Source organism: Thalassophryne amazonica, chromosome 2 (assembly GCF_902500255.1).
Source record: "Thalassophryne amazonica chromosome 2, fThaAma1.1, whole genome shotgun sequence".
Classification (NCBI taxonomy): Eukaryota; Metazoa; Chordata; class Actinopteri; order Batrachoidiformes; family Batrachoididae; genus Thalassophryne; species Thalassophryne amazonica.
In genome coordinates, this window is record NC_047104.1 from 159,576,107 (window position 1) to 159,589,634 (window position 13,528).

Below are 13,528 nucleotides of genomic sequence, written 5' to 3' on the forward strand. Positions count from 1 at the left end.
GGTCCTGATGTACTCCAGGTTCCGATGGTCAGTGAAAACCGTGAATGGCACGGCTGTTCCCTCCAACAGATGTCTCCACTCTTCGAGGGCCTCTTTCACAGCAAGGAGTTCCCGATTGCCGACGTCATAGTTCCGTTCAGCGGGGGTCAACCTGCGGGAAAAATAGGCACACGGGTGAAGGACCTTATCGGTCTTCCCGCTCTGGGAGAGCACCGCTCCTATCCCTGAGTCCGAGGCATCCACTTCAACCACTAACTGGCGGCTAGGATCGGGCTGCACCAGAACTGGTGCAGACGAAAAGCGCCGTTTCAACTCCTTGAACGCGGCTTCGCACCGATCCGACCAGGTGAAGGGGATTTTTGGTGAGGTCAGGGCTGTCAGGGGGCTAACTACCTGACTGTAGCCCTTAATGAACCTCCTGTAGAAATTAGCAAAGCCGAGGAACTGTTGCTTCATCCTACGGCTTGTGGGTTGGGGCCACTCTCTCACCGCCGCAACCTTGGCCGGATCAGGGGCGACGGAGTTAGAGGAGATGATGAACCCCAAGAAGGACAAAGAAGTGCGGTGGAACTCACACTTCTCGCCCTTCACAAACAGGCGGTTCTCCAACAACCGCTGTAGGACCTGACGGACATGCCGGACATGAGTCTCAGGATCCGGGGAAAAGATGAGTATATCGTCTAGATACACGAAGACGAACCGGTGCAGGAAGTCCCGCAAGACATCGTTTACCAATGCTTGGAAAGTCGCGGGAGCATTAGTGAGACCGAACGGCATGACCAGGTACTCGAAATGACCTAACGGGGTGTTAAATGCCGTCTTCCATTTGTCTCCCTTCCGGATCCGAACCAAATGATACGCATTCCTAAGATCAAGCTTGGTGAAGATTTTGGCTCCATGCAAGGGGGTGAACACTGAATCCAACAAGGGCAACGGGTATCGGTTGCGAACCGTGATTTCGTTCAACCCCCTGTAATCAATGCATGGACGAAGCCCGCCATCTTTTTTACCCACAAAAAAGAAACCAGCACCCATCGGGGAGGTGGAATTCCGGATCAACCCGGCAGCTAATGAGTCCCGGATGTAGGTCTCCATTGATTCGCGTTCCGGCCGTGAGAGGTTGTACAGCCTACTGGACGGGAACTCACTGCCTGGAACCAAATCAATGGCACAATCATACGGGCGGTGGGGAGGAAGCGTGAGAGCCAGATCCTTGCTGAACACGTCAGCGAGGTCATGGTACTCCGCCGGCACCGCCTTCAGATTGGGCGGGACTCGGACCTCCTCCTTAGCGTGGGAGCCGGGAGGAACCGAGGAACCTAGACACTCCCGATGGCAGGTCTCGCTCCACTGTACCACTACCCCGGACGGCCAATCGATCCGGGGATTGTGCTTTAGCATCCAGGGAAAACCCAGAACCACACGGGAGGTGGCCTGAGTCACAAAGAACTCGATCACCTCCCGGTGGTTACCTGACACCACCAGAGTTACTGGAGGTGTCTTATGTGTGATCGGTGGGAGTAGGGAGCCATCTAGTGCCCGAACCTGTACAGGCGAGGTAAGAGCCACCAGAGGGAGCCCTATCTCCCTGGCCCATCTGCTGTCTAGCAGATTCCCTTCAGAGCCCGTGTCCACCAGTGCTGGGGCCTTCAGGGTTGAATCCTCATACAGGATTGTGACTGGGAGTCGTGTGGCAATGTGGGTGTGTCCCACGTGAATGTTTTGGCCCAACCCTGGCACAGTCTCTAGGGGCAGGCCTTGGAGTTTAACCGCTTGGGGCAGTCGTTTGCAAGATGCTCACTCGAGCCACAAACAAAACAAGCTCCATAGGCCCGCCTCCTTTGTGCTCCAGGTGCCCTAAATGTTGCCCTGCTCGTGTCCATAGCTTCGTCAGCAGGGGGAGCCGTAGGCGCACGGAGCACAGGAACAGAGGTGCGTGGGGAGGGCGGAGCTCGGTCGGAACCAGAAGGGAGAGGGACGACGCGTGCCTGGCCACGCCCTTCTCCTCGTTCCCGACGGCGTTCTTCTAACCGGTTGTCGAGTCGTATGACCAGATCGATGAGCCCATCTAAGTCCTGCGGTTCGTCCTTCGCCACCAGATGCTCTTTTAGGACCAGTGACAGTCCGTTTACAAAGGCGGCGCGGAGGGCAGTGCTATTCCAGCCGGATCTCGCCGCCGCGATGCGGAAGGCGACTGTATAGGCAGCTGCGCTCCGACGCCCCTGTCTCATTGACAGTAGCGCGGTTGAAGCGGTCTCTCCTCTATTGGGGTGGTCGAACACTGTTCTGACCTCCCGCACAAACCCATCGTATGTATGAAGGAGCCGTGAGTTCTGCTCCCAGAGCGCTGTAGCCCAAGCGCGTGCCTCCCCGCGAAGCAGGTTTATTACATAAGCTACTTTGCTAGCGTCAGTCGCGTACATCACGGGACGCTGTGCGAAGACGAGCGAACACTGCATCAGAAAATCCGCGCACGTCTCCACACAGCCTCCGTACGGTTCTGGGGGGCTTATGTAAGCTTCTGGGGACGGAGGAAGGGACCGTTGAACGACCAGTGGAACGTCACTATCACGCGCAGGGTCCTCGGGAGGGAGAGCCGCAGCGGCGCCCGGAGGGCGCGCTTCCACTTGTGCGGCGAGAGCCTCCACCCTGCGGTTTAGGAGAACGTGCTGCTCGGTCATTAAATCGATCCGAGTGGTGAAAGCGGTGAGGATCCGCTGCAACTCACCGATTACCCCTCCCGAAGACGCCGACGCGCCCTGTTCTTCCATTGGCCGTTCAACAGCCGGTTGATGCCCCTCGGGATCCATGACGCTGGCCGAGATATCCTGTTGTGAAAGTGTAGGAACACGGACCCACAACAGGGGGCGCAAATGAACGGACAATGGAGAAGGTGACTAACAAGGTTTTACTGTTGTGAATCGTGCACAACTAATACAACAATTGACAATGTGGAGGTAAGCCGAATTCCACTGGTGTCGTGTGGGCAGGCTCGAAGGTAGGAGACGTCCATCCAAGTCGAACCGGAACCACCCGGGTTTCCTCTGCCACCTAACCCTGGAAGTACTGGAACCGCCAAGTCCCGAATTCCCAGGTGGCCACTGCCTCCGCTCGTCGGATCCGGTACTGCTGGCAAGAAAACAGTAGACACACAGGTGTGGGTGCGGCTGCACCCAGTAACACAGAGGAGGGGAGAAGTCGCCTCCACCTCACGTCACAATGCTACAGGAAGGTGAGTACTTATCTGAAGCTACGGCTTCTTGTAAACAGCTGTCCTGCAATGCTCAACAACAAAGACAATATAATAATGTACGAAGTACAGCAGAGAACGTTACCTTTATCTTAAGGCGATATCTCGGCACTGAGGTGGAGACGCCGTCCTACTGATATACCTCCGTGCTGAGTGGAACAGCTGTGTCCAGTGATGAGTGACAGCTGTCACCCAGGCTGCTCCCATAAGGTGGCAGCGCCCTCTGGTGCCTGGAGCCCGCACTCCAGGCAGGGCGCCCTCTGGTGGTGGTGGGCCAGCAGTACCTCCTCTTCAGCGGCCCACACAACAAAAGTGGTGTCACGGCAGCTTGTAGACGATCTTACTGAGAATAATCTCTTTGAGCCGCTGCAGTCTGCTTTTAGAAAATATCATTCCACAGAAACGGCTCTCACTAAAGTGGTGAATGATCTTCTGCTTACAGTGGATTCAGACACCACTACGGTTCTGTTGCTGTTAGATCTCAGTGCTGCATTTGATACAGTGGATCATCATATTCTACTTGATAGGCTGGAAAATCATTTTGGGATTACTGGGAGTGCCCTTGCATGGCTGACAACATACTTGACCAGTCATTCTCACTGTGTTTTGTACAGTAACACTACCTCTAACCTTAGTGACATGAAATTTGGGGTTCCTCAGGGGTCTGTCTTAGGCCCCCTGCTTTTCTCCCTTTATATAGCACCCCTTGGGCACATATTGCGGCATTTTGGGATTACCTTTCACTGCTATGCAGATGATACTCACTTTTATATGCCGATAACTGCTGGTAATCTAGTTCACATAAAATCCTTAGAAGATTGCCTTGCATCAGTGAGAAGTTGGATGTCTAGAAACTTCCTACTTTTAAACTCTGAAAAGACTGAAATGATGGTTCTTGGTCCAGTGAGACATCGGCATCAATTGGACCAGTTAACACTCAGCCTCGGCTCGTGTGTCATACATCACACTGACAAAGTGAAGAACCTTGGGGTAATATTTGATCCTTCGTTGTCCTTTGGTCTCCATATTAGAAATATTACTAGGACTGCTTTCTTCCACCTGCGAAATATCGCAAAGATTCGTCCCATCCTGTCTATGGCTGATGCTGAGACCCTGATCCATGCGTTCATCTCTTCTAGATTGGACTACTGCAATGTTCTATTTTCTGGTTTACCGCAGTCTAGCATTAGGAGTCTCCAATTGGTTCAAAATGCTGCAGCCAGACTTTTGACATGAAGCAGAATGTTTGACCACATTACACCCATTTTGGCGTCTCTTCACTAGCTTCCTGTCCCAGTGTGATCAGATTTTAAGGTTCTGCTACTAACCTATAAAATTATTCATGGACTGGCACCTCCCTACCTAGCTGACCTAATTAAACCTTACGTACCAGCCCGGGCTTTACGTTCTCAGGGTGCTGGACTACTTTGTGTCCCTAGGGTGAATAAGAAGTCTGCAGGTCACAGAGCTTTCTCTTATCATGCCCCTGTTCTATGGAATGATCTCCCTGCATCAATAAAACAATCAGATTCTGTGGAGACTTTCAACTTTATCTAAATTCTGGGTCTTTTAGTGAAGTTTAAGGCTAGTGGTCAGCGATCACTTTAGTCTTTCTTCTATTTTTCTTGTTGATTAATGCTGGCAAATTATACAGTATTTTTTGTCTTTCTGATGCCTGATTCTGTTTTTTCTCCATTTAAGGTGCAGCTCCATCCAGAGATGGGAGTTGTATTTGTGTTGGCTATCCTCCTATCCTGTGCACCAACAGCAATTCTTGTATATTTGTCCGTGAATTGTTCTGTGAATTATTTCTGTAATTTATATTTGTAGCATGGCCCAAGCAGAGGGTCACCCCTTTGAGTCTGGTCTGCTTGAGGTTTCTTCCTCAGAGGGAGTTTTTTCCTTTCCGCTGTTGCTCTGGGGGTTGGTAAGGTTAGACCTTACCTGTGTGAAGTGCCTTGAGGCAACTCTGTTGTGATTTGGCGCTATATAAAGGAAATAAATTGAAATTGAATTGAAATTGTTGTAGGTAGCAGACACGAAATCTTTGATATCGCTGGAACAACCACTGGGCCGTCCTCCATTTCAACATCATCCAGTGTAGTAATGGGTATTAAGTTTGCAAAGCATATCCTTCTATGATTTCTATGGACACGTTTATGGAAGCAGGCCACAGTCTCAACTTGATGAATTTCCCTCCCTGGCAGAGAAACTGCATAATCACCATAGTGGATTTTCTGCACTAATTTCGCCGCTAAACGAATGGATTCCACACCCACATTTGTCATAAGCCTTGCAGGGTCTTTAATCACCTGTTCCATGGCCTGCTGTAAATTCCTAATGTTACCCTCCCTGTTGAGCTCTATCTATGTTCACAGACAAGATGGTGGTGCCTTCCCCAGAAGGGTGAAGGCCGTCCCTGTACAATCATTTCACCCTGGCAAAAGAACAGTTCAGAAACATCATTAAAAGCCCAAAAGTACCAGTGTAACAGTATATCTTATCCGGGGGAGTCGGGGAGGCGGGTAGATATACTGTTACACTGGGCCAACTTTGTCCCAGGACAAAGATCTTTGAGGATGAGGACCTGAATGTGTTTACAGACACTATACTGTGATACATTAAGAAGTGTGTAGGTACACTCACAGTGGAGAAACACATCCGGGTCAGATGTGTTTCACCTCCCTGGATGACCAGGGAGGTGAAGCAGCTGCTGAAGGAGAGAAACTCCACCTTCAGAGCGAGTGATAGGGTTCTCTACAGCAGAGGCATCAGGAAGACCAAGGAGGACTTCAGGAGGAGGATCCACAACCACCATCTGTTTGGGGTTTCGATCAACAGATAAACTCTGTTGTCAAAGCTAGTTTTTTCCAACTTCGCCTTTTGGCTAAAGTAAAGCACTTCCTCAGTAGACGTGATCTTGAGACGGCCATTCATGCTTTCCTCAGCTCCAGACTTGATTATTGTAATGCACTTTATTCTGGCATTAATCAGTCGTCTCTTGCACCTCTCCAATTGGTGCAGAATGCTGCTGCTCATCTTAAACAAACACTTTTAGACGTGAGCATATTATGCCCGTCCTGTACTCACTCCACTGGCTTCCAGTTCATTTTAATGTTTGTTTTTAAAGCTATTTATGGCCTTGCACCTCCCTACTTGTCTGAAATTTTAACTTTGTGCACCTACAGTAGGACATTAAGGGCGTCTCGCCAGCTTTACTTAGAAGTTCCAAGGTCAAGATATAAATGCTGGGGTGATCATGCTTTCGCGGTAGCCGGCCCCAGACTGTGGAACGAGCTACCTCTTGAGTTACATACAACCCCTGGCAAAAATTATGGAATCACCGGCCTCGGAGGATGTTCATTCAGTTGTTTAATTTTGTAGAAAAAAAGCAGATCACAGACATGACACAAAACTAAAGTCATTTCAAATGGCAACTTTCTGGCTTTAAGAAACACTATAAGAAATCAGGAAAAAAAATTGTGGCAGTCAGTAAAGGTTACTTTTTTAGACCAAGCAGAGGGAAAAAAATATGGAATCACTCAATTCTGAGGAATAAATTATGGAATCATGAAAAACAAAAGAACACTCCAACACATCACTAGTATTTTGTTGCACCACCTCTGGCTTTTCTAACAGCTTGCAGTCTCTGAGGCATGGACTTAATGAGTGACAAACAGTACTCTTCATCAATCTGGCTCCAACTTTCTCTGATTGCTGTTGCCAGATCAGCTTTGCAGGTTGGAGCCTTGTCATGGACCATTTTCTTCAACTTCCACCAAAGATTTTCAATAGGATTAAGATCCGGCCTATTTGCAGGCCATGACATTGACCCTATGTGTCTTTTTGCAAGGAATGTTTTTACAGTTTTTGCTCTATGGCAAGATGCATTATCATCTTGTAAAATGATTTCATCATCCCCAAACATCCTTTCAATTGATGGGATAAGAAAAGTGTCCAAAATATCAATGTAAACTTGTGCATTTATTGATGATGTAATGACAGCCATCTCCCCAGTGCCTTTACCTGACATGCAGCCCCATATCATCAATGACTGTGGAAATTTACATGTTCTCTTCAGGCAGTCATCTTTATAAATCTCATTGGAACGGCACCAAACAAAAGTTCCAGCATCATCACCTTGCCCAATGCAGATTCGAGATTCATCACTGAATATGACTTTCATCCAGTCATCTACAGTCCATGATCACTTTTCCTTAGCCCATTGTAACCTTGTTTTTTTCTGTTTAGGTGTTAATGATGGCTTTCGTTTAGCTTTTCTGTATGTAAATCCCATTTCCTTTAGGCGGTTTCTTACAGTTTGGTCACAGACGTTGACTCCAGTTTCCTCCCATTTCCTCCCATTCGTTCCTCATTTGTTTTGTTGTACATTTTTTGATTTTTGAGACATATTGCTTTAAGTTTTCTGTCTTGACACTTTGATGTCTTCCTTGGTCTACCAGTATGTTTGCCTTTAACAACCTTCCCATGTTGTTTGTATTTGGTCCAGAGTTTAGACACAGCTGACTGTGAACAACCAACATCTTTTGCAACATTGCATGATGATTTACCCTCTTTTAAGAGTTTGATAATCCTCTCCTTTGTTTCAATTGACATCTCTCATGTTGGAGCCATGATTCATGTCAGTCCACTTGGTGCAACAGCTCTCCAAGGTGTGATCACTCCTTTTTAGATGCAGACTAACGAGCAGATCTGATTTGATGCAGGTGTTAGTTTTGGGGATGAAAATTTACAGGGTGATTCCATAATTTATTCCTCAGAATTGAGTGACTCCATATTTTTTTCCCTCTGCTTGGTCTAAAAAAGTAACCGTTACTGACTGCCACAATTTTTTTCCTGATTTCCTATAGTGTTTCTTAAAGCCAGAAAGTTGCCATTTGAAATGACTTTAGTTTTGTGTCATGTCTGTGATCTTTTTTCTACAAAATTAAACAACTAAATGAACATCCTCCGAGGCCAGTGATTCCATAATTTTTGCCAGGGGTTGTATTCCTGACCGAGCACTTTTTAAATCTAAGTTAAAGACTTATTATTTATTTAAACTGGCTTTTAACACTTAGTGGGGAGGTGACATGTTCTGTTTTTATGTGCTGTTTTAAAATTTTATTCTATATGTGTTTTATTTTTGTGAATTTGTGTTTTTAATGTTTAATGCACCAGTCGATGCTGTAAAGCGCTTTATAAATAAATGTTGATTGATTGATTCATTGACCACCTGGACACCAACAACAGTAGGCAGGCATGAATGGAGGTCCAGCACCTCACCAACTACAAACCCAGCATCAGAGCTGCTGAAGGTGATGCCACCTTAGCAGAAGACTAAATCTCTTCTTTGCTCGCTTTGAGACTGTGACACCAGATGCAGCCACGTCGCCGCCAGCAGCCGGGAGTAACTTCACGGAGGGGTATGAGGTGAGGTGCACGATGAGGGGTGTGGGCTGATCTCCGGACGGGTGCTGACAGACTGTGAAGACCAGCTTGCTGGGATTTTCACCAAAATCTTCAACCGGTCCCTGACACAGCCTGCTGTCCTGTCATGCCTGAAGACCGCCACCATAGTCCCCCTATCCAAGAAACCCTCCATAACCAGCCTCAGTGACGACTGGCCTGTTGCAATCACACCGGTGGTGATGAAGGGTTTTAAAAAACTGGTTAGAAGTCACATCATGTCATTCATAACCAACACTTCAGACCCAAACCAATTCTCTTACAAGGTCAACAGGACAACAGAGGACGCCATGACCTTTGCCCTCCACACCACGCTGACCCACCTGGAGCAACAGGGTAACTACGCTGGTGTTCTCTTCGTGGATTACAGTTCAGCATTCAACACCATCCTCCCCCATGGCCTCAAGAGGAACCTGCTGAACCTTGGTGTTAATAAATACCTTAGAAATACATATGCCATATAATATTATTGACTTCTAACTCTTCAAACCCATGTTGACACATTGTTGCATTTCTGCTGGGGGTATGTGAGGGTAAGAGAGATGACGGTCAGCAAGTTTGCACTGGGTCACTATGTTCCTGATATCTGCACAGTAATTCACTGTGTTCTTGCACCAAAAGTACATCTTGTCAAAGCTTGAGTCTTTCCTTATCTTGTTATCATGTGAAAAGACAGCAGCCATCCATGTCTGTACAGTTTGACCCAGTTAGCCACATGGCCTAAACATGACATGGGATTTTTGATCACATAAGCACACACATGGGAGGATCACTGCTTTATCAGTGATGTCAATGGATGTCTATAAAAATCTTGTTCGGGTTCACTTTCCCGAACAGGTTCCTGTGTGACCTCGGGACGGTGAGAATCCCAGATCTGGTTTAATTAACCTCACACAGAATTAATAAATTGTCCTTTTTGTAACAGAGTCTCATTGATTCAGGACAGACCCAAAGAATCCGGGGTCTAACATCAGTCTACCTCATTCCACGTCTTTGGATTAAGGACTTTCTGTCAGATGGCACACAGAGAGTCAGGATTGGCCCCCCCATATCCACAGCTCATCAGCAGAGCAGGCTGTGGAAGTGTTTCTCCGTCTTGGATTCATTAAGATTTAATAGATTAGCGCTTATCCATGATTTAACCTCACTCAAACAATCAAATAATAGCTGCACTGGGTCATTGCCTATCAACCATAGTGGCAGGTAAATCTGACCATCGTCGGCAAAGCAATGGAAAGAAATTTGGATTTTTTGAAAGACACCGCAGAGAGGCAACTTATACAAAATAAAAAAATAGGACATAGAATGGAGCCATGAGGGACTCCACAGGTCCGTGGGGCCACATCTGAAGAAAAGTGAACCAAAAAATGAGCCAACTGAGCCAATCAATGGACTCTGGCTTGCCCTGTTCAACAGTTGGCCGGCCTGCTGCTTAATCAACGGCTTGCTAATCATTGGACCCCAGCTCACCCTGCTTAACCATTAGCAAGGTAACCAGTGGATGTCGGTTTACCCTGCTTAATGGTTAGCAAGTTAACCAATAGACCCCAGCTCGCCCTGCTTAACTGCCGGGGTGAATACCGCCCACTGCGAGACAGTTGGCAGCTCTACAAATGCATTTGCACTATAGGTCACATGTAGTTTGAATGTTTATATTACCAGATACCACATTTTTTGCAGAGGTTGCAGCAATGACTGAGAGGAACTTTTTGTTTTGTGCAGCATCTTTCCCACTAAATATTTGCTCTCTCTGTCTGTCTCATGATTGGTCTGGAGACTGGATAACTCACAAAACTATGAATTGACTTTTGTGAAATCTGTTTCACTGGCATATATAGGATTTGTGACTGGGAATTCTAAGACACATGCTTTGTCAGAGCAGCACCTGCAAACAGGAATTTGTGTTTCTGCTAATTGGTGTTGTAAGTGTTGACCTGAGCCACAGGCCTCCGTGTTCCTGCAGGATGTGGAGTTTCGTACTGAGGCGGAGACACTGAAGGACAGAGTGAGCTGGGACACAGAGAGATGCTGTTTTTTGGACTCAAGTGGAACAGACAGGTCATCTTCCACATGGCACATTTTTATCTGGTCACTGAATAAATTTTGGGGATATTATCAGTTTTTTTTGTTTTTTTTCATAATATAATTTAGAAATGAACCACATGCAGAAATGTTGTAGAATGGAACTGTTTCACAGTTTATTTAAACTTCTGGTTAAATGTACACTTGAAATCAGAATCCAGATGTGTGTAAATTGCATGGTCTTAAATCAAATGCTTTTAATGTGCAAACTGTTATTTCAGACTGCGACAGAGGATCAGTGAGAGCAGACTTTGGCCAGTGGAGATCATGAAATCATCACTTCAGACAAAGAGTGTAACCAACACACTGGTAAATACTTTTTTTGAAGAAAGACCAGTTAGGAATTTTATGAACACCAACAATCAGTGAACATTGCAAATTTTTTGATCTGTGTCTGCATCAGAATTCTGTTGAAGTTCCTGGAGAGGGAGAAACTTTACATTTTTAGTCGTGGCATTTTGTGATGGCTGAGGAGAGGCCACAGGGTGAAGGTTAAATTGTTTAATCAGCATGCAAACACTTTGTGATCTTTGTGCACATTATTCCTGTTTTTTGCCATCTAATGTAAGTTATTTTTCTTCCAACATTGCAAAAAAGTTGTGCAAAAAACAGTGAAAACTGTTCAAACCTAAGGGTGTGATCTCAGTGGGCTTGATTTCACACGACCTTCGCTGGATGTTGGTCTCCCCTTGCTTGACTCATATAGTGTCAAATGCATCATGCCTGGATTTTGAACATTTTAGTGTTGCCGAGGCAACAAAGGTCCTTGCCACACAGTCCCAGAGCCATCATGCAAAGCGGGAAGCCCTCTGAACGTAGTCCCCACAACTCATATTTTGCGTTAATTGTGAGAACTTTGTGATGGTTTGACAATGGATGATACTACATTGTGAGTAACTGGAGACAAAATTGAGGCTCTGACATTCCCTGTCGGAGACATGCAGGACATGTCTGTCTACAAGAGGACGTTGCATGTGATCTGTATGTGACGGTGCCAGCCAGGAGCTCTTCGATGGCATGGCCCACTCAACATTACATATTTCATCCTGTGGGTGACAGTCGTGGCTGATCAATGCTTGACTGTGCCAGACAGGACTTCTTTGATGGAGTGGGCCGCTGGGTATTACATATTTCATCCTGTGGGAAATCATTCTACGTTCTGCATGTGGGTGAGTGCCTTGTTCATAGTTTTCTTCCTGTTGTATTTTTCTCCTCTGTGGAGACACGCTAGGCTTTATTTTTTATTATTTATTCTTAATGTATTTTTTATTATTATTTACATGCCTGCTCCTTACTGTGTACAGCCAAGGGAATTTCCACGCCTCGATTCACATAATTGCAGGATAACACCAGTTGAGCACTTTGTGCACAAATGTGTCATCATTTCAACCGTGAGTGGTGTTAGACATCTATGAGAATGCCGCACGGTTTGCAAGAAAGTATACTCTTGCATCTGCAAAGGCTACGGTTGACATTTGTGTGAGCGCCACGTGACAATCGAGCAGTACTCAAATGATAAGTATGTATCTGTACATTATCACTGCAAATTTGTGCAAAATATGGCTGACATTCAGATGACATGCACTGACATGTTGTTTGCACCACTACAGTGAGATACCAAAAGTGAATTGGAGGAGGGTGGGCAAGCCCCATGGGTCTGTCCAGGTCCAGGTGGGCTAACTTGTGGTTGTCCACCAAAATGTGCTTAGATTTACCGCCTATGTCGACCACAAAGTTTTTGTCCCCCTTCTTCATTATGCGAAGCGGGCCGACATAGGGATGCTGTAGCGGTCCCCTGTGTGCATTATGGTGAATAAATATGTATTCCGCTGACTGCAGACGTGATGGAGCTTAGGAAGATGGAAGGCCTTGATGTGAAGTAGGCAAGGGGAGCTTTGGCTTAGAGGTGGATCTTGGAGTGCTGACACTCTCCAGAAGAGTCTGCCCAGTCCCTCATGTCCTTCTTCAGCCCATGCCAGACAAACTTGGCTGCCACTAATTTTTGGGACCCTTTTCTACCCAGGTGGGAAAGCCGTGCACAGCCTCAAAAACATGTTGCACCCATGTGGCAGGAACGATGGGGTGTGGCTGTCCCATGGAGATGTTGCAGAGCAGCCTGCTGCCACCCTCAACAAAAGCTATCACTGCCAACTGCAGTCCAGTTGCAGCAGGCCTGAGTCACGGCAACTCTGGGTTAGTGGTCTCATCAGCCGCCATGTGGGTGTAGTTCAGCCGGAGGTAGACCATGGCTGCAAAAGCTCAAGAGAGGCAGTCCGTGACAAAGTTTGTCATGCTGTATGTGTGTGGTGAACTTTGAGGTATAAGAGAGTTGTCACTGTTGGTGGGCAGACCAGGGTTCAGCCATATCAAAAGTCAGTGGTTTGTGATGGATGAAAGCTGTAAACCGCTGTTCGTCCAGCAGTGTACGGACATTTCAAACGATGAAGTGAAGGGCAAGCAGCTCCTGGTCAAAAGTGCTACACTTGCGCTCATGGGGGCATAACTGCTGACTAAAGAAAGCGAGTGGTTAGGCAGCATTCACCCACTGCTCATGCACTGCACACATAGCATAGTCCAATGCATCCACGGTGAAGGCTATTGGAGCCTCCAGCGATGGATGAGCCATCATCGTTGCGGCAGCTAAGGCACCTTTCGCATCCGTGAATGCTGTGTCTGTCTCAGTGGACCACTCCACCAGGTACTTGGGCGCTATCCCCTTTAGGGCCT

The 13,528-nt window shown here is 46.9% G+C and overlaps 1 protein-coding gene across 2 annotated transcripts in view; it reads left to right on the plus strand.

Annotated features, from left to right (window-relative positions):
• LOC117501362 (cilia- and flagella-associated protein 70-like) overlaps positions 1 to 13,528 on the plus strand; it is a 148,936-nt gene that overhangs the window by 117,569 nt on the left and 17,839 nt on the right. For both annotated transcript variants that reach the window (XM_034160224.1, XM_034160232.1), the window contains exons 7-8: positions 10,683 to 10,777; positions 11,023 to 11,110. In XM_034160224.1, coding sequence (XP_034016115.1) covers positions 10,683 to 10,777; positions 11,023 to 11,110 — 183 coding nt within the window. The remainder of the gene's footprint in view (positions 1 to 10,682; positions 10,778 to 11,022; positions 11,111 to 13,528) is intronic.